The following is a 22,376-nucleotide window of genomic DNA, read 5'->3' as shown; positions in this document are numbered from 1 at the left end:
ATATATACATAATGTCAACACAAAGCTTGACCAACCTACAAATGAAAAAAGAAGAAGAAATAACACATAACCTATTTTCAAAATTGGGTTGTAGAAATATGTTTTCAATATCCATTGAGTGAGTAACTCAGAAGATAGTGTTTCACTGTTTTTTCCAAACTTAGAGTGACTGAGAACTTTGAACTCAAGAGAAAGACTAATAAATAAATCATTGTCCAAACTATTTTTTGGGATTTTGTTAAACGAAATCGTTTGATCAAGGAACTCGACTTTTTGTAAACTCCAACTCAAAATGAAACTTAAATTTTATGAAAAAATGTTCTATAAAATTAGAGTGACTGATGACTCGTATAGTTTTATTTTGAATCTTAAAAATATCGCAGCTTCCATAAAATTTCCCCAGAGTAGTAGCTGTAGCTAATGCAAGAGTGAAAAAGGTAAAAATATGTTGTTTTTAGAACCATTTACATCTCACAGTTGACATGCAATAAATATTGTTGAACATAATTTACTTTTTGACTGATTGATGTGACAGTTCCAAGTCAGGTTACTGTCCAAAGTTATTCCCAATATTTTTACCTCTTTCTCGTCATCAAACGTGCAGAAAAATGAAAATTTTGGATTTTATGTGAATTTAATGTGAACCAATTTTCTGCCATATTATTCACTTCATTAGCTAAACTTGAGAGTTATATTTCCGACAACTTCTTGATACATTGTAACGTCAAATTCAGTTATGCAATTCCTGGCCACAAGAAAATAATTGGATTCATCTCCTGTAACTATATGCGCTCTCCGAAATTATGAAAAATACTCACCATGGATTAGCAACACTATAAAATTAATGAAGTAACTTGAAAATAACGCCCTCAAACGCTTTAAATGAATAACCAGGAACCACCGTAACTGCTGTCAAAGCATATTGCAACATTCCAGTCAGATATAGTGGTGAAATTTCATTTTCAAAAAGTAATAAACATTTTCTTTCGGATTTACCCAGTATCTAATGTGAAGAAGCTCAGAAATGCCACATATTTTTATTATTTGTTTTTTGGAAATTACAACTTCAAAATTGAAAATTTCGACTCTGAAGTCAAAGTTCCGACTTCTATCTCGAAATTACAACTTCAAACTTGAAATTTCAACTTCAATCTCGAAATTTCAACTTGAAATGAATTTCAAGATTGAAGTCAAAATTTCTAGACTGAAGTCGAAATTTCGAAATTGACGTTGAAATTTCGATTCTGAATGAATTTTGAGATTAAAGTCGAAATTTCGAGTTTGAAGTCGAAATTTCGAATTCGAAGTTGAAATTTCTAGTTCGAAGTTGAAATTTCGACTCAAAGTAAATCTCCGGATTAAAGTCAAAATCCACAGATTGAAGTCGAAATTTCGAAACTGAAGTTGAAATTTCGACTCGAAATAAAATTGAAGAGTGTTGAAGTCGAAATTCCGAGTTCAAAGATATTTTGAATTGATAATTTCCAAGAAACAAATGATACAAATATAGGATATTCACGTTAAGAAGAGAATGACGTCATAAGATGACAAGTTACGCCGTTGCCAACATGTGTACTATTTCAAACTTAATTTTTTTGTACTGTTGATTTGTTTTATTGCTATTAACCTTACTTACTATTAATTTACTTTGTTGAAATACAACTTTGTTGAGACTGTTTCGACAATACTTTAGGCATTTTGAATATACGCAGGTCTTATCAAAAGGAATGATTAGTTCTGAAAAGAAGAACAAGACTGACAGTATTCGATTTTTGTATTTCGATTTTTTTTCGACTCGGCAACTTCTGAAATTTTACTATCAGTTGAGCAATTCACAAAATGAAATTTTACTTGTTTCATTGCTATTGAACGCATTTCATAGGGAATTTTAAAGGGGTTATGTTGGATATACAAAATTACCAAAATGACGTCATTCTCTTCTTAACGTGAATATCCTATATGTGGCGGTTACGTAGTTTTTATATGAATGAATGAATTTTTGATGAGTGATCAATGACCAAATAATATTAAAAAACAGAAAATGGCAAACTTAACTTTAAAACCTAGTTGAATCATGATTTGATCGTTGAAAATTGTTTTGAAACTTACCCCGTATCTATTTTTGTGATTAATATCAAACCCACAAACAATGAAGGTTTCCACGCCATGGTGTGAATGTTTATGGAACGACTCGCACAGATAACTCGAATAGTAAATTGACAAAGACAAAAATTATTGCACAATAATTGCACGATCTGTCGAAAAAAATCAGGAATCAACAGTTATATACCATTCATATGTGCTTGATACTTATTTATTTTTTCTGATTAGATAAGTGCCCATCAATTCTCCATTTTTTATCAATTGGATGTGCGTTCGAATTGATGACAAATTATTCCTTCAGGCGTTTCATCATTTGCAAAATGAATCGAATTTCAAATGAGAGTGTCTGAGTCGATCTGATGTATTTCTGGTTTTTTAAATTTTTCATTGATGAAGGTTTTGGTTACTTTCAATTGTCAGCTTCTTATTTTCGAAATCCAAAAGGTAAATTGAGTCTGTTTAAATCTGTTTCTGTTGAAAATCTGTTTTTTCGTTAATCAGCTGTCGCCCCCATACGAACAACAACTCTCAGAAGTTGAGAAACTTATGCGAGCTGAAGACTAACGAGGTCTTACCTGTCAACGTGTGATTCCTAACACGGTTGCAGAATAATCCCAGCTTCAATCAGATAAATTCTCTCGGGAAAATATCTGGTCGAGGCGAGAATCGAACTCACGTCCTTCCGATCGTGAGTCGGTCGCACTACCACCGCGGCCAATTCCACAACGAGCAATAGAGCAATAGACTTCAAATTATTGAAATTAGGAAAAAAAAGCGAAGAATTTAGAATACGTGAAGACGACTATGAATTCAATGTAGAAGTTAAACAACGCTGCTTTTCCACACTTCGAGTTCCTCGAAATTGCAATTCTAGTTTCTAATTTTAGTTTGTTAGATCTATATCTTGAGGTGTGTGAATTATATATAACTTTTGCCTTTCCAATAGCCCTCCCAAAAGAATACAGAGTGAAGTTCTTTACATAAAATTTTTTCTGTAACGTTTTATTTAACAAAAATCAGTTTTCAAAGAAATTACCCGGTAGCAATTCAAACTTTGAATGAGAATAAAGACTTTGTTCATGAATGATAGTGCACTCAAAAATTACAATTAAAATTGCAGTTTGAATTGAGAGGGGTTCATTTTTAGGAGAGAATAATCTTTGGGAAAAAGTGGCTTTGATTTTCTGTTTCTTCATCTTCATCAAAACAAGGGATTACCTTAAAAACAAAATGCTAAACAAATATTCTCACGACCATGAGCAACAATATAAAAAATCAGAAATGTGGTCAGAAATTAATCAGAATGGGGAAAAACCAATATAACAGAAATGAGCTAGATGAAGGTAGCGGACTTTGTAAATAAACATGGAAAACCATGAACGAAATATCCAACACTAAATCAAATGAAAACCAAATAGATAACATTACTATTACTGAAGAAAATGGTATTTCCATAAATGAAAATAAAACAAAAGGTGATTTTTTTAATGATTATTTCATAAAAATAAGACTTGACATGGCTGGTCAAATTGATAAAATGCGATTTATCAGACAATTTTTCAACAGAGGCCTCGATTGCTCTGACCTGTATAGGTCTACCTGTATAGGTAGACCCAAAATAATTGTGCACCAGGACCAGGACCTCTGAACCCAATATAAACATACATATACATGGTAGGCCATCGAAAACTTGACATGGAGGTTTTGAGTACTAATCTTGCAAATCCGAAAAAGAGCTCAGACAGATCGATTTTTATTGGGATGGAAACAGTTTTTTCCCCATTTACAGCGTCGTCATTTCAACTCCGAAGCAGAGGGGTGAACAATCCTTGGAATTTTAATAAGGAACTGGGAGCGGCGAGTCGCAGATCGTTTGAAAGATCTTGGAATTCTCTAAACAATGGTGTACATTTTTCGAATTTGGATGTATTCAAAAGAGTTCTTTCTGAATATTTGACTTTCTCAATATTGTGTAGTGAGTGCCGTAAAGGGTTGCTGAAGAAACAATGGATTACACAACTGCAGAGAGGGTTGAGTTGATTGAACTGTACTATGAAAATAGACGTTATGCTGTGAGAGCCGCTGAACTGTTCAATCAACAACATGGGAAGAATGTGTCGCGACAGTATGTTTTCGATTTAATTGCAAAATTTCGCGCAACTGGATCTGTATCAAATTAAAAACGGTAAATCGAACCACCAGTAACAAATGAGGCAACACAAGTGACAATTATGGGTCAGGTTGGGCTTGACTATACTTTGAGCACAAGAAACTTAGCATTTGTTTCCGGGATGTCACGAACTAGCATTCGGCGTATTTTGAAAGCCCACAATATGCATCCTCACAAAATTAAATTAACGCAAGAACTGAATGAAGATGATATCGATCGACGCTTGCAATTTTGCGAGTTGGTTAGTGACCGAGAGGTGGAAAATTCACATTTTGTTTTCAACATTTGCTTCAATGATGAATGTTCTTTTTTTCTAAATGGCACAGTTAATCGCCATTGTCGCTATTGGGCTGATTCAAATCCTCACATTTTTCATGAAGTGCATACTCAACGTCCACAAAAATTAAATGGAATTTTTGGTGCCCGTATTGTTGGCCCATTGTTTTTAGAAGGCAATTCAACCGGACAAATATATCTGGAGCTTCTGGAAGATACTATTAATCCCCTTCTCACTGTTATTATTGAGAATGACCACAATTATCGGTAGGATCTGTTAATATTTCAACAAGATGGGGCTCCCCCGCACTATGCTCTGCCTGTTCGGCAGTATTTAGATCAGACTTTTCCGGATCACTGAATTGGGAGGCGGAGCACTATCGAATGGCCACCACGATCACCACACCTTTCGCCGTTAGATTTCTTTCTTTGGGGTCATTTGAAAATCAGAATTTACTGTACTCCTCCTGCATCACTCGAAGATTTACGGCAACGAATCACAAATGAATGTCGCCAAATCACTCCAGAAATGCTCCACAATGTTCGAGAACGTTTCCAGCAGAATCTCTATTATTGCATGGAAGCTGGAGGTGCCCATTTTGAGCATATGCTAACATGAGAATAAAGTCACTTCAATTCTAAATTTAATATAGTTCGTCCAAATTAAAAAAACATGTACACCGTTGTTTGTAGAATTCCAAGATTTTTCAAACGATGTGCGACTCGCCCCCAGTTCCCTATTAAAATCCCAAACGTTGTTCACCCCTCTGCTCCGGAGTTGAAGTGACGACGCTGTAAATGGGAAAAAAACTGTCCCCCTCCCAATAAAAATCGACCTGTCTGAGTGTTTTTTAGGATTTACAAGATTAATACCCAAAACCTCCATGTCAAATTTTCGATGGCCCACCCTGTATTTTGAAACCGCCTGTCCATCTAATAAATTCATGCTACAAAAATGGAAACCTACCCAACCAATGGAAAGAGTTATACCCGTTTACAAGGCTGGGGCAACAGACACAAAATGAAGAATTATACACCAATCTCTGTGATAGATAATTTTGAAAAAATTTTTGAACAATCGGTCAAGAAAAGATGATTTGAGTTTTTTTTTTACAAGTACCATGTTATAACCAATGGACATTTTGGATTCATTCAAAACTCGAACACTGAAAACGCTGTTGAACACACAATAGAAATAATGGATGAATCATTGAAATGTTTAGCTGTTTTTCTTGATCCAGCAAAAGCTTTTCCTACCGTGGCAAATGATGTCTTGTTGGGAATACTTTTTGGGAACGGAATACGAGAGCACCGTTTGGAATGAATGCGAAATTATCTGTCACGGAAAACACAAAAGTTAAGATAGGGGAAGAACACAGCAGTTCAGCAAATACATCTGTTGGTGTACCTCGGGGTACAGTTTTGGGTTCAATTCTGTTCCTGATATACATCAACAGTATATCACAAATCAGTGGTTGTGATATACTGTGATATACTGTCAGTCTTCATTTTGATGTTTTCAAATTCAAAATATACAGCAATTTTGAAATAATCTAGATTTTTTTGATTACTAAAATGTTGGAATCTCTTATTACCAAAAATCCCATAGGCAAAGATTCGCCTTTTTTGGGCCAAAATTATATTACCAGCTTCTTACGAAGCTTAAAACAATCTCAAAAAGAAAATCCTAATGTACTCAACATATTCTGAAAATATATTGAAGATTTACAATAACTCATTGCTTAGTGCAGTTGACTTCAGTTTACTTTCTTTCCGAACTTCATATCTATTTTAATGTTAATTCAATTTTGATTTACTTTCACTCTCATGTTCTCTTCAGACAAAGAAAATAAATGATTTGTTTGAATTATGTAAACATGTACAATAAAATAATATTCCAACTAGGAGTGGAGGGAAACAGCACAAACAGGCATTCTGATGGCTAGATGTATTTCACCCATTTGTAGTGGTTTTGACATATGTTTATGACTTAATTCACTTATTGTACTGAAAAAAAAATTAAATAGATTTGATTTAATATAAATTTGAGTTAGGTAACTCTCATATTCAATTACCTTTCTCACCTGGTACCTGCCCAGGTGTCACAAGTCGAGCTCTACACGCATGCAGGTATTCAAAGAACATGAGATGCTACTGAGAACTTAAGGTTTTATCTATGTGACAATAAGAAAAGAATCAAATATTGTACCGACAGTTTTCTCCCATATTACAAAATTTATTTTCTAAATTGTGCAAACAATTACATATTCACTACACAGTGTATTTCTTTAATGTCCCTCTCCTTTTATTTTTTGAACAGGTCAACTCAAAAAACTGGAAATTTGTGAAAATGAAATTAATGCATGAATATTTTATCATGAAATGAAATTGACTGATGAAATTTTCAAGACGGCGACTAGGCGCCATCTAGGAAAAAAAAATTAAATGGAAAGGAGGGTCTTGTGATTCATCATTTTGAAGCTCGTGACGAATACTTCACAACCCTAGGATATAATGTCGATATCTTCAACTACTATAAAATGGCAGAATAATTGCCTTGAATACATTGACATTTAACTTCATTATATGAGGTAATAAGCTTGAGGTCAGTTCGGAAGATGCTCGAAATGGTTGCCTTGAACTTCTTGACATATGAACAGCATATCCGATATTTCACGCTGAACATTTTCGAACACAGTAATGTCAATATCTCTACAAATATTTATTATTCTCTGCCATATATCCAATTTTGAAGCAGGTTCAGTTTTGCCCTTTTGCTTCAAATAGCCCCATATAAAAAGTCCAAATGTGTCAAATCTGACGAGCGGGCTGGCCATTCTGTAGGACCTCGATGGCCAATCCAACGACTTGGAAAAGTAGTATCCAAATAGTTTCTTACTTGTCTGGAGTAATGTGGTGGTGCTCCATCTTATTGGAATACAATATCCATATGACGATTTCAGTGATGAGAGGGTCAACAGTAGTTTCCAGCATATTCAAATAAAGTTGTTAAATTTCGATCAATGGATATAAGTCCTACAATATGGTTTCCCAATATTCCTGCCCAAACATTAATTTTTTCTGGATATTGGGTATATGTTTCCCGGAAAACGTGAGGGTTGGTGTCACTCCAATAACGGCAATTTTGTCTGTGAACATTGCCGTTTGAAAAAATGTACATTCGTCACTAAAACAAATAATGTGAAGATAGGTAGGATGCCTTGCAATGGTTTCCGTCATGATTTCGCAGAATTCTCTTCTTAGATCAGGGTCATCTTCAATTAATTGGTGTACCATTTCAATTCTGTATGGATTCTACACACAGTAGAAGAGACACCTCACAAACATTCGCGACGGAATAAGTAGACTGATCAGGATTTACTACCACCTCACCAATTGTTTGCACTTGCTGTTCTTCCGGAATGGACGGATGACCTAGGTGCGTTCTGTTATATACACTACCGGTATTTGTAAATTTGGATACAAGTTCCCCCAAATGTTTTCTACAGATAGGACGATTTGGAAATCGTTCATTGAAAATACTTTTGGTCTCGTGAAAGTGATGTGTCGCACCGTAAATGAAAATCGCTTCAGTTTTATCTTCCAATGGACGAGAATTGACAATTTCAGAGATTGTTGACGTGGTACCTTTCTACTACTAAAACTGAAAACTAAATGAGAATATTCTATATTCTATATTCATTGTCGTACTGACATTTTTGGTCATTTTTATAAACAAAAAAAAACTCAACAAACCTTATCGGGTTGTTGGAATTGCCATATAGCAGATAAAAAGGAATATTTCTAAGAATATCGATATTATTGTTTTTGTCCTCAGGAAATCATTAAATGTTCCGTCATTTTGTAGTAGGTGAAGATATTGACTTCATATTCTGGGGTTGTAAAGTATTCATCAGGAGCTTCGAAATGATTTGTCACAAGACCCTCCTTTCCTTTTAATTTTTTTCCCAGATGGCGCCCAGTATAATATGCCACTTTCAAAAGTTCATTGTTCTGGGATAGTTTTATACATTTCCTTCGAATAGAGGCAAAGCCCAATCAAAATAACTTTGAAGATGTTTCAAGTATATTTGAAACAGGTGAACATTAAAGTGCTTATAGACTCAATTGTTCCATTACAATAATCCATTCAAACTTTTTTGAGCTATCACTTTCTGGTAAAATCGTGCTGAATCCTTCGCAGTTCTTGGTCTTTCTGGATCACTGAAGTCCACATCGTACAAGCCATACGCTTCTCTGTAATGGATGAAGAAAATTTTGAATCAAATAACTTTCTCGATTGATGAAAAGTGAATAGAAACATTGTCAGAGACTAATTCGTAAAAAAAATACTACAGACATTCTGGTGATGTTTTACGAATTTGATTTTTCCACTCATGAACTTTTCGGAAAAATTTCTTATGTTCATAACCCATCTCAAGAAGCACAGCCTCGAGAAAAAATGAGTAAAATACATTTTACACAATCAGTAAACAGTAAAAATTACTGGCGTAAGGTTGAATAAACGCAAATTACTCTAATATCCATGTAGGAATAAATAAACATCATAAATCTCACATTCCACAATTCACAAACAAATACCAAATCTATACTAATCTATATCTTTACTGATATCGAATCTTTATCTATACTGATATTATAAATGTGAAACTTTGTGAGGATGAATAAATGTAGGTATGCATGTTTGTGGATCTTTCACGCCTAAACGACTGAACGGATTCAGATGAAACTTTACTTTACTTTTATTTGCATGATATTTCCTGAGCTTTTCAATTAATTAAGTTCATTGAATTGAAATTAAGCGAATCCCTCTAGATAATCGTCATATTATGAGACAGCACGTGTAAAACATAAAGATGAACCATATATATCTCAATCTGACGCGCTTGACTATTTCAAAATTGTGAATTTTTTTTGCACATTATAATAATGGCCGCGAGTTTGCGTCAGATAGAAATCGTCAGATTATTGAATGAGAATTTTTTTGTTGCACTTAACACCCCCTTAGAAAATTTGACGCGCTCTATAAATTTTTTTCTTTTCACTTTCAACCCTTACATCACGCAAACGATCAGATTAACATAACAACATTATTAAAAATACGTAGGATATTGATGCTATCAATATCGCGCTCGAGTATGCCCATGAAAAAGTATTTTTTTACATATTTAAAAATATATAGCCGCTTCTCCCACCGATGAAATGGGTGTACTAGTTGTACTAGATGGGCTGAAAGGTTCGTAGGTTAACATACATAAGGCGCTACTAGTAGGTTAGGTTAGGTTAGATCCAAAGTGAGTGGGTCTATTCGACCCTCCACCGCAACTCGCAAGGGTTTATTGTGGCTCACACCTATTCACACTAGACCAAATGAACCCAGCTCCCCAACGAAGCCGATTAGTTCATATAATGAGTGATCTTTCAGGTCAGATGATAAGAGTACAGCTCTGCCGAACTCTAAAAACCTAATTCGGTCCCCAGCGGGGCAGACACAAAGTATATGCTCTGCTGTTTCAGCGGTTATGAGATAGTCGGATAGTCAAGGTGCAAGGTGCAGCTACATCTGACGATGCTTTAGATTCAACCGTGCAGGGCTTTTTCGCCTCTGGTTTTGGTGAATCATCACTGGAGCGCAAACGTTTGCTAGCCTGCTCATGGGTGGTTTGTTCCTTCACCTAGGACATATTCTGCGTACGCCGCTCAAGAATTTGGTGCAAGGCGGTTTCATAAGGAACCCCGCTCTTGAGGAAACGACTCAGTCGTTTCTTGGCTGCACCACCTAAACTTTTTTTCAAGTTCAGTTATTGGATCAGGAGTTGCAGAGTTGAGACGCTCATGCTCCTGATCTGAATTTACAGGGAGGTCAGTTGGAGTCGTAAGCTCGACATCCATCTTCTCTGTAGACTCAGCATCAGAAAGAACTTTTAAGTTCACTCTGCCCATAAAAGTTCCATTAGTAGCTAGGGAAAGAAGGTCAATCACGGCAGAGCCCCGCATTACCATGATGGGGCGATGCTATGACGAGAGGGCGTAGAGGTAGAGGTAGAGGTTCCGTAGAGACAGCTGATAGGCTCAGTGTCATTCATCCTCTCGGCACGGATACACACACCTTAAGATTATGCCATCGTTGGGATGCCATTCAGTTAGGGAATAACAGAACCACAAGTGAATCTGTCATTCCCGTATGCAGCGGGACTACGTGGAAGCAGGCATCCGATGGCCAGTTTGCTCAACCCCAACATCCCAAGCCAATGCACTCGCCAAAAACAGCATGCACAGTGGTTCAGGCAGTAAAAGATGAACAAGGACAGCCAACCCGCCCGCTACTAGTATCAAATTCATTGTATCAATTAACCCTAACCTTCAAGAGACATATGTGAAAATTCACAGCTGTCGGACTATTAGTTTGTGTGGTAGAACATGTTAAGTGAAGCAACTTCTATTGGTTCGAAAAAAATTGCTAAAAAGGGATTTCGTATGTTGATAAAGCATTGCTTTTTGGCGAAAAGAAATAGCTTGGCTTGATAAACATTATTCGGATTTTACACCAGGAAAGTCAAGCGTTGAGAAGTGGTTTAAACGAGATGAAATGAGCATTGAGGACAATGCACGCAGTGGACGTCTCAAAGACGAAAACATCAGAAAATTCTATAAAATAGTTTTTGGATGACCGCAAATTGAAGTTGTTTAAGATAGCTGAGGCTATCTGGATCAACATATCAATGGAACACGTTGGACATATCGTGTATGAATATTTGGGTATGCGAAAGCTTCATTCAAAGTGAGTGCTCTGCGAGCTCACAATCGATTAAAAACAACAAAGAGTTAACGAATTTCAGCAGTGTTTGAAGCTGTTCCACCATAAAACCCAAATTTATACGTCGATATGTGATAATGCATGAAACATGGCTCCATCATTCCACAATAGAATCAAAACAATGGTCTTCTGAGTGGGGTGTACGTGGTTCAAAAACGCAATAGTCGGCTGACCAGGTTTTTATCATTATTTTGAGATGCGAATGGCGACTATATGGTTATGGATTCAAAACAGAAAGTTTTGTTAGGCAACACAGGAACCATAATGTTTGATTTATTATCTGCAAATTAGTAAAGGTTTAGTTGATTTACTGGACAGAATAAATTCTCACTATCAAAATTTATTATCGTGAACTCAAAGAACACTTGAATGAAATGAATAAAAACACTTTTGTCTAAATACCACTGGTAGATTTTATTCATATGACCGGTTTCGGGATTGACTCCATTATCAAGTATAAAACTGAAATCCGAAATTTTGAAATATCGGTTTTACTAGAATTTTCAGGTATGCTGCAAGGGCAGGCATTTGAGAGATAGGTGGTTGGGCGAATCAGGATGCCCACTGAAAACTCCACCCTGAAAATTCTTGGAGTTGTTAAACTCATAAATTCAAGAGAGGAGACCTACATACATTGAGTTGCTCGTTTAGGTGTATACGTTTCTGGTTTTTGATTGATTTGTTAATTTCCATGACTTCATTTCACAAATTAATTTTTTCCCTTTATTATAAATGTGTAGGATTTTGAGGTTATCTTCATTTATCTTGAGGTTTGATTCTTGAAGATGTTCGTACATTGCAGATTTTTTGTCCAAACAGACGTGTTCACGCAGTCTTATGTCAAAATTTCTACCGGTTTGGCCTGTATATACTGCAGAGCATTCGCCACACTTTATTCTATATATACATGATTTTTCCATTCTATCCCGTTTGGGTTATACAGGGTTCTACCTAAATTATTATTACTTGAGAAAGCTGTTCATATTTCGTATTTGAAAAAATAATTTTGAATATTTTCTAAAAGTTTACCTAAGTAATTGATGCTACTGTACTTGACTATATTGTGTTTTCGACAGTTTGGATATAATTTACTCATGAGTGTTTTGTGAGTTTTACCTAATATTATGTTTTCTATCAGGGAAATTGGTACCTGATGTTCACTGCAATTTGATTAATTATTTTTATTTCATTTTGGATTTTTTTTTGAGGTAAAGGGATCGCGAAAGCTCTGTGTATCATTGACCTGAACGCGGATAACTAATGTGAGAGCGGACTGTAATAGTCAAAGGGAATTTTACAGTCTGTGAACGTGTTTTCCCGGTAGATATTGAATTGAAAATCGTTAATACCAGTGGTATTTTGACAAAAGCATTTTTATTCATTTCATTTAAGTGATCATGAATTATCATAAAGTAAACAAGTTATCAATCACACATAGTGAATTCTAAGCATATTCAGACAGAACCCATATTCACAAAGATCACAAAAATAAAATCTTATGTTTCTCAAATTAGTGATTTCGTTGAAGTTGAAGAATGATTTCCAAATCTGAAAGTAATGAAAGAGATTTATCTTACTGATTAATTATGTTTTGAATACAGGTGTAAGAACAATTGAATCTATTGATAGCAACCTTAAGATTTTTGATTGATTTCAACTCTGATCTTTGGATTTTGTTAGAAGTTGTTTTGTTTTTTCCACCTTTGAATTCAAGAATAGATAATTCAGGTTGAACGTGTTCTGAAAAGACACGTGGATTGTACAAATCCAATCAGAGAATTGTCGAAAAAATATATAAAACCGCAATACTTACGTGTAGCCAGCAAACCATTCGAAGTCATCAAGTATACACAGTATATCCTGTGACATTAATTTTATCTTCATTAATGGACTTCCATAATTGCTTCAAAACAGTCTGGAGTAGATAAAAATATACTTTAGTTTTTACTTTCGTAAAAGTATTTTCAACTTTTCAACTGAACAGTATTTTCATAGCATAATAAACACATATGTGTAAGTTTTCTGCAAACAAGTATTGCCCATCCTTACATTTGGCTGCACCACGCTAACGAGGCCAAAAACACTCGTACGCGGTTTTGCCCCATTTTTGAGAGTAATGTCCGCTAATTTTACCCTTTTTTATATTTTTGGTACATATGTACATATATAATATATAGATTTTTGATTAACGACTGAAGGTAGTATGGAAGGTAGGAACTAAATGGACTTTCAGTCACGTTGTCTTTGTTGGTGGTAAGATTTATAGTGTAAGAACGTTCCTGAAGCACTAGGTTTGGTATACCAGCTAGTGATTAATTTGTTGTCCTCTCTTCTGACAACTTTCGTGTCTGAGAAGGGAACGCTACGACTGATGTCTTCTTCTTCAATGATGAACTGTAATTTTTCATGATAGGAGTTGAAAACCAACTGCTGCAATTTGTCCTGAGGTGCACTTAACATAATATTGTCTACATATTAAAAAAAAAAAGTTATTTCAAATTGAATTTTGTTTAAACAATCATCAATGAGATCATCCATCACATATTGTGCAATAATAGGAGAAACTGGGCTACCCATTGGCATGCCTAGAGCTTGTTTGAAAATTTTCTTTGTCAAAACTGAAAACTGTTGTGTCATATAAAAAGTCGATTAATTTTAGGAATGAAGATTGTGAAATATTGCAATGTGAAGAAATATCCGTCCAGTGTCTGAAAAAACTCTCTTTTGCTAGATCTACTGTAATATTATTAAATAATATGACGGCGTCTAAACTGATTATGTTGGCATCAAAAGGGAGTTGAAATTCCTTCATTGATGAACTTCAACTTCCTTTTGATGCCAAAATAATCAGTTTAGACGTCGTCTCATTATTAAATAATATCACAATAGAATTAGCAAAACAGAGTATTTCCAGACACGGATATTTCTTCACATTGCAATATTTCACAATCTTCATTCTTAAAATTAATCGACTTTTTATATGACATAACAGTTTTCAGTTTTGACAAAAAAAAAATTTCAAACAAGTTCTAGGTATGCCAATGCCTAGTCTCTCCTATTATTGCACAATATGTGATCGATGATCTCAATGATGATTGTTTGTACAAAATCCAATTTGAAATAATTTAAAAAAATGTGTAGATGATATTATATTAAGTGCCCTTCAGAAAAAAATGCAGCAATTGTTACTAGTTTTCAACTCCTATCATGAAAAATTACAGTTCACAATTGAAGAAGAAGATATTTATCGTAGCGTTTCCTTCTTAGATACGAAAGTTATCAGAAGAGTGGACAACAAATTAGTCACTAGCTGGTATACCAAACCTAGTGCTTCAGGAAGGTTCTTACACTATGAATCTTACCACCAACAAAGACAAAAAATAAACCTAATGCTAGGTATAAAAAACAGGATAATTAAAACAAGTCACATTTCATTACGCAATGACAACTTCAAAAAACTTTCACAACTTTTCATTAACAGTGGTTACCCAAAAAAACCCTTACATAAGTTAATCTTTAATAGGTCATCCATAGATATTAATTCCCTCAGGAACAACAAAGATAATTCTAATAATAGATAAATTCAACAGAATCTTTACCTTTTATTACCTCACATTCAAACATTGAATCATAAATTCAAAAACATTTTCCGAACATTAATATTGCATATAAAAATCAACTCACATTGAAAAATATTTTTTCAAAATTAAAAGACAAACATCCAATTTTAGACCATTCAAATGTAGTCTACTGCATACCTTGCACACAATGTGATAGAAAGTATATTGGCCAAACCAAAAGGAAATTGAAAGACAGAATCTGTTCTCATAAAAGCGATATTAGAAATTTTTAGAAAACCTATGCTGTAGCTCAACATACGTTTGAACTAGACCACAGACCTGATTATGATAATGTGACTATCTCAGAACATGAATCCAGTTCAAAAATGAGAACTTTTCAAAGAACCAAATTTAATGAATTATAGAACTGACAGAAATTATCTTAGCACAATGTATTCATATCTACTTAGTCGTCCTCTATGAGGGACTTCTAACAACTGATATAATCCTTCCAAAGATAATATAATATTGGCAATCCTAGATAGTTGGTGTTTTAATATTTTTTTATATTTTTTATATTTCATCTCTCATTGAATGTTGGCAATAAGGTCAAAAAAATTACTGTCACATCATAGTCTTCATGGGAGACTATGATTTGATGAATCAATTTTAAATGATCTAATCAATGATTACATAATGTAAAGGTTTTATTTTCATGTTGTTTGACGTTTGGGAAGTGTCACACGTTTCACAATTTGTCAAATAAATATAAAATTCAATTATCAATTCATTTATAAAAGATTCTTCTTTAACTGAGACAGTCGTCAAACCTTCACAAACCTTCACGTATATATATATATATATATATATATATATATATATATATATATATATATATATATATATATATATATATATATAAAGATGAATAAATAAGTACCATTCTAATCATTCCCAGATTGATTGATGCAACCACTTTTCCTTTATTTTCAATTTATGTTTTGATATTGATACTTGTTTACAAAAAGGATTTGAAGCTTTAATATCTTCTTATCATTATATGTGAGCGCTTTTGATAGCAGACTGTGCTATTATATTCATCTATCTACTCAAACTGAATGTTTTATTTTCTTGTTTGTTCTTTAATACGGTCTGATAGCCTAAGTGAATTTCTTGATGCTTCATTAATTAGGGTTTGGGCAGGTATTTGTCCTCCCCTTTATCCCCGTAAGTTAATAAGTCACTTGAATATTTTGACGTACTTATGTTATACCCTGTATATGTAATTAAATTGTATTCCGTACTCTAGTTCATATTATACATAATCTGGTACACTTCAAGAGAGAGACGAATTTTGATAGAAAAATATACTTGAAATTTCATTATACCTGTAAGTAGAATACTCTGTCCTCATCATTTATGCTCTTCGAATTGGAATAACCTTGTTCTGTTATGAATATTTCGGGTTGTTTATAAGTTTTGTGTACCCATCTGAGGATGTCTCCAAATCCATCGGAATATGTCTACAAAAAATATAAAAATTAAATACATACTCATATTATCAAAAAGTGAAAATGATGGAGAATAATGAATTCATTAGTTCGGACTTCCATTGTTAAATCTCTGAAATGACAAATGAAAATCAGAATTAAAAAGAATAGCTGAAAATAACAATCATATCAAGCAAAAAAAACCTGAAACGAAATTAGAGCAGAAAAAAATCAAGCAAAAAATTGAAAACTGAACAATTGAATTGGAATAAAAATTTAAAATCAAAACATTTCAAGCCAAGCTACTTCACGACGTTTCGATTGTTGGTATCCGTCTTCGGGTGATGACTGGACTTCACCTATCCCCTCTTCACTCTCTCAACTTCACCGGCTCAGCGGGAAATGACCGTTAAGCGGGCGCTGACCGTTTTCCGCTATATTATGGGTTTATATGTTGCGTATTTCTACGCTAGCTTGGCTGAATGCGTCGTTAGACAATGAGTATGCAGTGTTTTTGAATTCATTTACAAACCAGTGTTTCACCCTGTAGATGATCTCAGCTTGGGACCACTTGATGTCATGTTGATAAGTCCAAACATGATCTGTTATTCCCAATTTGCTGGTTTCTTCTCGTTGTGTGTGTTTCTTGTGCTCGTCAATGCTAACTTTCAATGGCCTCTTAGTTTCACCGATGTATGATTCCCCGCACTCGCAGGGTATCTGGTAAATGCAATTCTTGGAATCGCAGTCCGCGTTTAGTGGCTTGGTTTTCATGAGGGTGCTACGGATGGTGGTCCCGGATCTGAAGTAGTTTCTGACGTTGTACTTGGATCCAATTCTTCTTATCCTTTCCCACATTCCTTTGATGTGGGAAAGTGCAAGCACTGGTTGTGTCGGCTTCTCTTCTTTGCGAGGTACTTGCTGTTTTTCAGCCAAAGTCTGTTCTACCATCACTTTGGAGTAACCATTCCATTAAAATTCTTTTTTGGTGATGCCTAGTTCCTTTTCAAAACCTCCATTCATATAACAGAGCCCGAAAGCACGGTCTACTAGAATCTTCATGATTCCTCTTTTGATATATTGATGGTGATTAGATTACTGATTCAGATTCTGACCCGTGTGAGGGAGTTTTCAGTATACAGAAGTTTTCCACTCAATGTCAATCCTCTTCACCAATACGTCTAAGAACGACAATTCGTTTTGGACTTCTGTCTCAAAAACGAAAAGCATCTCTCGGAGTAATAAATCTAGTCATCACCCGGAGATGATTGTGGATACTAACAATCGGAATGTCGTGAAGTAACTTGGCTTGAAATTTTTCAATTTTTGATTTCTTTTTCATTTCAGTTGTTCAATTTCCATTTTGTTGCATAAATTTTATTTTATTGTAATTTCTTTTCAGGGTTTTTTGCCGAACTAATGAAATTCACCACGAAACATTGTCAACCACCTTCAAACAAATATTCAAATTCATCAATAGTAATTATATTTTGAAGCTGCCGCTGATAAGGCTCTTTGATAGTTAGTAGTGATATAGTAATACGCGTATGAATATTTCTGAAAACAATCGTGAGTGAAATATATGTTTAATAACGCCTTATTGATTATTGTTGTAGTCACAAAAATCCAAATGCCCGTCATTTAATTTATTAATGGGGAGTAGGCATATTGAAACCTCACTGTAGTTATACTTCCTTGAAAATGGCTTCAAAATCGAAGCCGAAACATAAAACAACCGGAAACAACAGACGCAGTTTCCGGACTCAAGATTATCAAATGGAGGTGATATTTCACATTTTGATTTTTTAGTATCAATTTGACTAGAATCGTTAAGGTCTGATATTTGATTAATCACCTGCTTCTAATTATTCACAAAAATAAGTTTTTGAAGTGGTTTGTTTTGTACGAAATACATGTGTGTTATTCATAATCTTATAATCATCTTTATCGGAGATAAGGCGTTATTAAAAAGGAAACAATTGAAAGTCTGAATAGACCTATATATTAGATTTTTCCTTCAATCATACTATAATAATACACTTGTATGCCCATAATCCATTTCTTTATGAGATCCATTATTATACAGATTTTTGATGAATAGAAGGTGATAATTTTTCAATCAAGCGTGCGGTGCATTTGATTCCTATTCAATTGTTCCATTTGTAAAAATCATAGGCGCCAATAAATTCAAGATTTTGCCGGAATACTTAGTAACACGACTATCGTCAAACGAGCTATCCTGAATAACTTTTGGTACAATGATTTGCATGTGAAATAAAAAAAAACTTCAACCGTAGTATACAGGTCGACACATTTTGACATAATACCATCTATTGCAGCACCAGAGCATGTCACCAATTTTTTTTTAAATGGATCACCCTATATTGTTTCGCATTATCAGATGTTCCATGATGAACAGATTTCAATAAAGTATAAAACATATGGTCTGAAGCAGTTTGGGAGCTACAAATTATTTTAGTTGAAAACGATTTTCAGGAAAAAAAAAGAAACACCTCGATAATAGTATACAGAGGGACACATTTTGACATATTCACATTTAATATAACTTTCCACATCGCAATCCCAGAGCACGTCACCATTTTTTTAAATGGATCAATTGTTTTGCATTATCAGATGTTTCACGATGAGAAGATTTTAACAAAGTAGTACATTATGGCTTGAAGCTCATGGTTTGGAAGTTGAAAATTATTTGAATTGAAAACGAGCACCCCTGAATGAACTTCTGTACAAACTGTTACCTAGGTTTCATAGGTGTTTTTGTGGAAGTTTACTCAAAAACAGTTTTGTTTTGCTTAGTTAAGTTTGAATTCGATATTCTCTTCATTTTGTTTTGTCTCATTGTACAATAATGATTATAGTATTTCCAATACCAATTGGAACAGCACAGAGAAGGAATTCCCGCCTCGACATAGGCGTCGGCATATCATTTTTCAGTGGTGGTTTTTCAGTTATTTATTCTTACAATCATAGCAATTGATCACCCCATGAAAACTGAATTTTTCCACCATGGGTAATTATGGAAAACTTCGAAATTTAAGGTAGTTCATTTCCGAGTCGAAAACTCTAAAATACAATGAAAACACAAATAATCACACCGAATTAATTTGTCCGCTTTTAAATCTATTGTTGACAAATACATTTGCAGGTAGTGGTTCCACTAGTTAATTACCGAAAAATCAATTAGGAGAATCATCATTTAACGAACAAAGTCCACATCGGACCAAAAAACTTCAGGTATATAAATAGCTAACCCTTGTCTTCAGATTCAGTATCAATTTGTTTCTCCTGAAGATGCTAACCTTGGTAGCGAAACGTGCGTCGAGTGCAAAAATATCAGTTGGGTGTTAGGGTAATTGATCTCTAGAAAAAATTTTCAAAAATCAGTTTGCAAAACTACTCACTACCTCAACTAACCCCACGAACACACGGCACTGATAAAGAAATATTCTGAAACGGACAAAAAATTAGTATTTAGTCAGTCCAGCTAGCCGAGCCTTTATTCCTCAACTATATTTGGTAGCACGTTCACTAACTATCTGGGCGACTAGGGGCACAGGTAAGAAATGTTTATGACTGTACTCTTATTTATATTGCCGTTCCAATTGGAAATGGATAGACTATACCTACCAGGTGGAGTTACAATTGGTGTTTCTGTTTTTGTGAATTCTTGGAAAGCAATGGTTTATAGGCTTCGAGAACGAATTGAAATAGTGAGCTTGTACTATCAGAATGGAAATAGTGCTAGGGCTGCTGTCTGTATGTTCAACGATATTCATCCAGGAAAAAATGTACGACACAAATACGTTTCGGAATTATTAAACTAATTTATGGAAACTGGATCTGTTAACAATAAAAATCATAACCGTCTAGGAGTTGTCAACGGAGAAGCTATTCGTACTGCAGTTTTAGGGCACGTTAAACGTTAGAAAATTCTCAATCTCTTACTAAGTTATCTCGAGAATCAGGAATCAGTCGTACAAACGTTTACAGGATCCTTCATAACTACAAATTTCATCCATATAAGATTAGACTAAGTTCATGAATTGAACGAAGATGATTTCGATAGAAGTATCAAGTTTTGTGAAAGTCTCACTGAACAGATCAACTTGCATCAGAATTTGTTGTATAAAATTTGTTTTTCGGATGAATGTACGTTTAGTTTGAATGGAAAGGTGAATCGACAAACTTGTCGATATCGGAGTGATACAAATCCTCATTTATACCGTTAACTTCATAAATAATGACCTCAAAAACTGAATGTTTGGACAGGAATTTCAGGTGATTACATCATAGGACCTTTTTTTATCGATGATAATTTGATCAGTAAAAAATATTTGGATATGTTGGAGAATCGAATAATAGGGTAACTGCACAGTAAAAAATATTTGAGTGTAATTTTAATAAACGAGTTTTCACAATTCACCCCGATTGAATATAACACCAAAATATTATAGATCTGCCATATTTTTCAAGATGATAATAATATGGTGTACCTTGTGTTCCATTATGTAGTGATTAATCCAATAGCAGTGTTTTGTACAGTTTGTGAAAGAAATATTCACAAACTTTCACATATCTTAGTGTTACCTTAAATCTGGTATCAAAAAATACACCAAAACCTTCAGACCTGATTTATTATTGTTGAGAAGAAAAAAAAAGTCTGCGTGTAAAGTTGTTCCGAATGGTCACAGATGTGGTATCAATAAGTGAAAAATGTCAAAAATGACTTTTTTTTTTGAAAAAAATAATGGGCATAATTATGCACAATTCTATTTAATGAACATTAAACAGGATGATACAATATGATAAATCAAAGAAAATTAAAGTTTATTTTCCTCATTATACAAAAACAAAAGTAAGAAAAATACACAAGGACAATTTTTATAATGCAGATGGGGGTGCTATTTTATTATTGTCAGTGAAAATCGACAAAACAGTTTCTTTCTCTCTTGATGCATAAGTGCACCTGGCACTTTCTGCAATAAAAATGTGTCTTTTTATTGCATTTACTGTACTTGCATCTCTTGCCTTCTTGATTTCCATCAAGAAATGGCAAGTGATCAATCGAATCATGTTGAACTTCTGACAATGGCCTATGCTCTTCATTTCTTTTCGGTAACTTGCTCCTAACTTGCTCAGGTGTGCCACTTGGACGCCCTCTTTTAGTTCTGACTAATGTCTTGCCAACTTTACAAAGACAATCAGCGATATGTAAACGAAACTCTAAGAATTCCGCGCGTTTATTTTTTGGTATTTGCAGTCTGTCACAGTCCCGCCGATATTCAAACCAACTATTTGCTAATGCAAGATCCACTGCATGAAATATAAGACGCTGGGTCCATTTCCGGGAACGTATATAAATTCGGTACAACCCTATCATTTGATCGAGCAGATCTACACCACCCATAGAATGGTTGTATAATTTTACTATTTCTGGGCGTGCAACACTAATATATTTCTTACTGCTCTTGTCCCATCTAGAAACTTCATCTATATTCCCAGATCCAATAAAATTTGAGGCTAAAACAACACTCCGGTTGTCTAGCCACTTCACCAAAACAATATCTTTATCTTCACTAGTTACTTCGTCAAGAGCACCTCTTCCTATTTGTTTCAATTCCTTGTCTCCTAATACAGGAGGATTCGTAAACCGGTTTATCCTTATTGTTCCCGCAGCAAATATCTTATTTGCTTTCAACATTTGTAGAAGCTGATAAGAAGAGAAATAGTTATCAAAATATAGTTTATGCCCTTCATTATCTATTCTTTTTGCAAGATGCAGAACAACTGATGCTCCGAGGCCAATTTTTTTTAGAGATTCTTGGTCTAATTCAGTAGTAGCTCCTTGATATATTACAAAGTCATATGCCATTCCTGACTTTCCACACAAAACAAATATTTTCACACCCCATGGTGTA

General features: G+C 34.4%; 2 protein-coding genes across 4 annotated transcripts in view; both read right to left on the bottom strand.

The window, feature by feature from the left end:
- The window catches only part of LOC111514969 (myrosinase 1), a 66,424-nt gene extending 64,142 nt beyond the window's left edge, over positions 1-2,282 (bottom strand). The window contains exon 1 of one of the 2 annotated variants that reach the window (XM_074183620.1): positions 2,110-2,282. In XM_074183620.1, the coding sequence (XP_074039721.1) occupies positions 2,110-2,168 (59 nt within the window). In that variant the 5' untranslated portion in view covers positions 2,169-2,282. The remainder of the gene's footprint in view (positions 1-2,109) is intronic. The other variant, XM_074183619.1, reaches the window with a different exon arrangement.
- A 6,336-nt stretch (positions 2,283-8,618) lies between these two features.
- LOC111514879 (myrosinase 1) overlaps positions 8,619-22,376 on the bottom strand; it is a 53,355-nt gene continuing 39,597 nt past the window's right edge. For both annotated transcript variants that reach the window (XM_074183622.1, XM_074183621.1), the window contains exons 6-8: positions 16,336-16,470; positions 13,201-13,302; positions 8,619-8,806 (exon numbers count right to left, since the gene is read on the bottom strand). In XM_074183622.1, coding sequence (XP_074039723.1) covers positions 13,228-13,302; positions 16,336-16,470 — 210 coding nt within the window. In that variant the 3' untranslated portion in view covers positions 8,619-8,806; positions 13,201-13,227. The remainder of the gene's footprint in view (positions 8,807-13,200; positions 13,303-16,335; positions 16,471-22,376) is intronic.

This window comes from Leptinotarsa decemlineata, unplaced genomic scaffold (genome assembly GCF_025532065.1).
Source record: "Leptinotarsa decemlineata unplaced genomic scaffold, Ldec_3_MD MMD2_tig00026340_RagTag_RagTag, whole genome shotgun sequence".
Lineage (NCBI taxonomy): Eukaryota > Metazoa > Arthropoda > Insecta > Coleoptera > Chrysomelidae > Leptinotarsa > Leptinotarsa decemlineata.
Note: the sequence above shows the minus strand (reverse complement) of the source record. Positions and strands in the feature narration are given on the sequence as shown.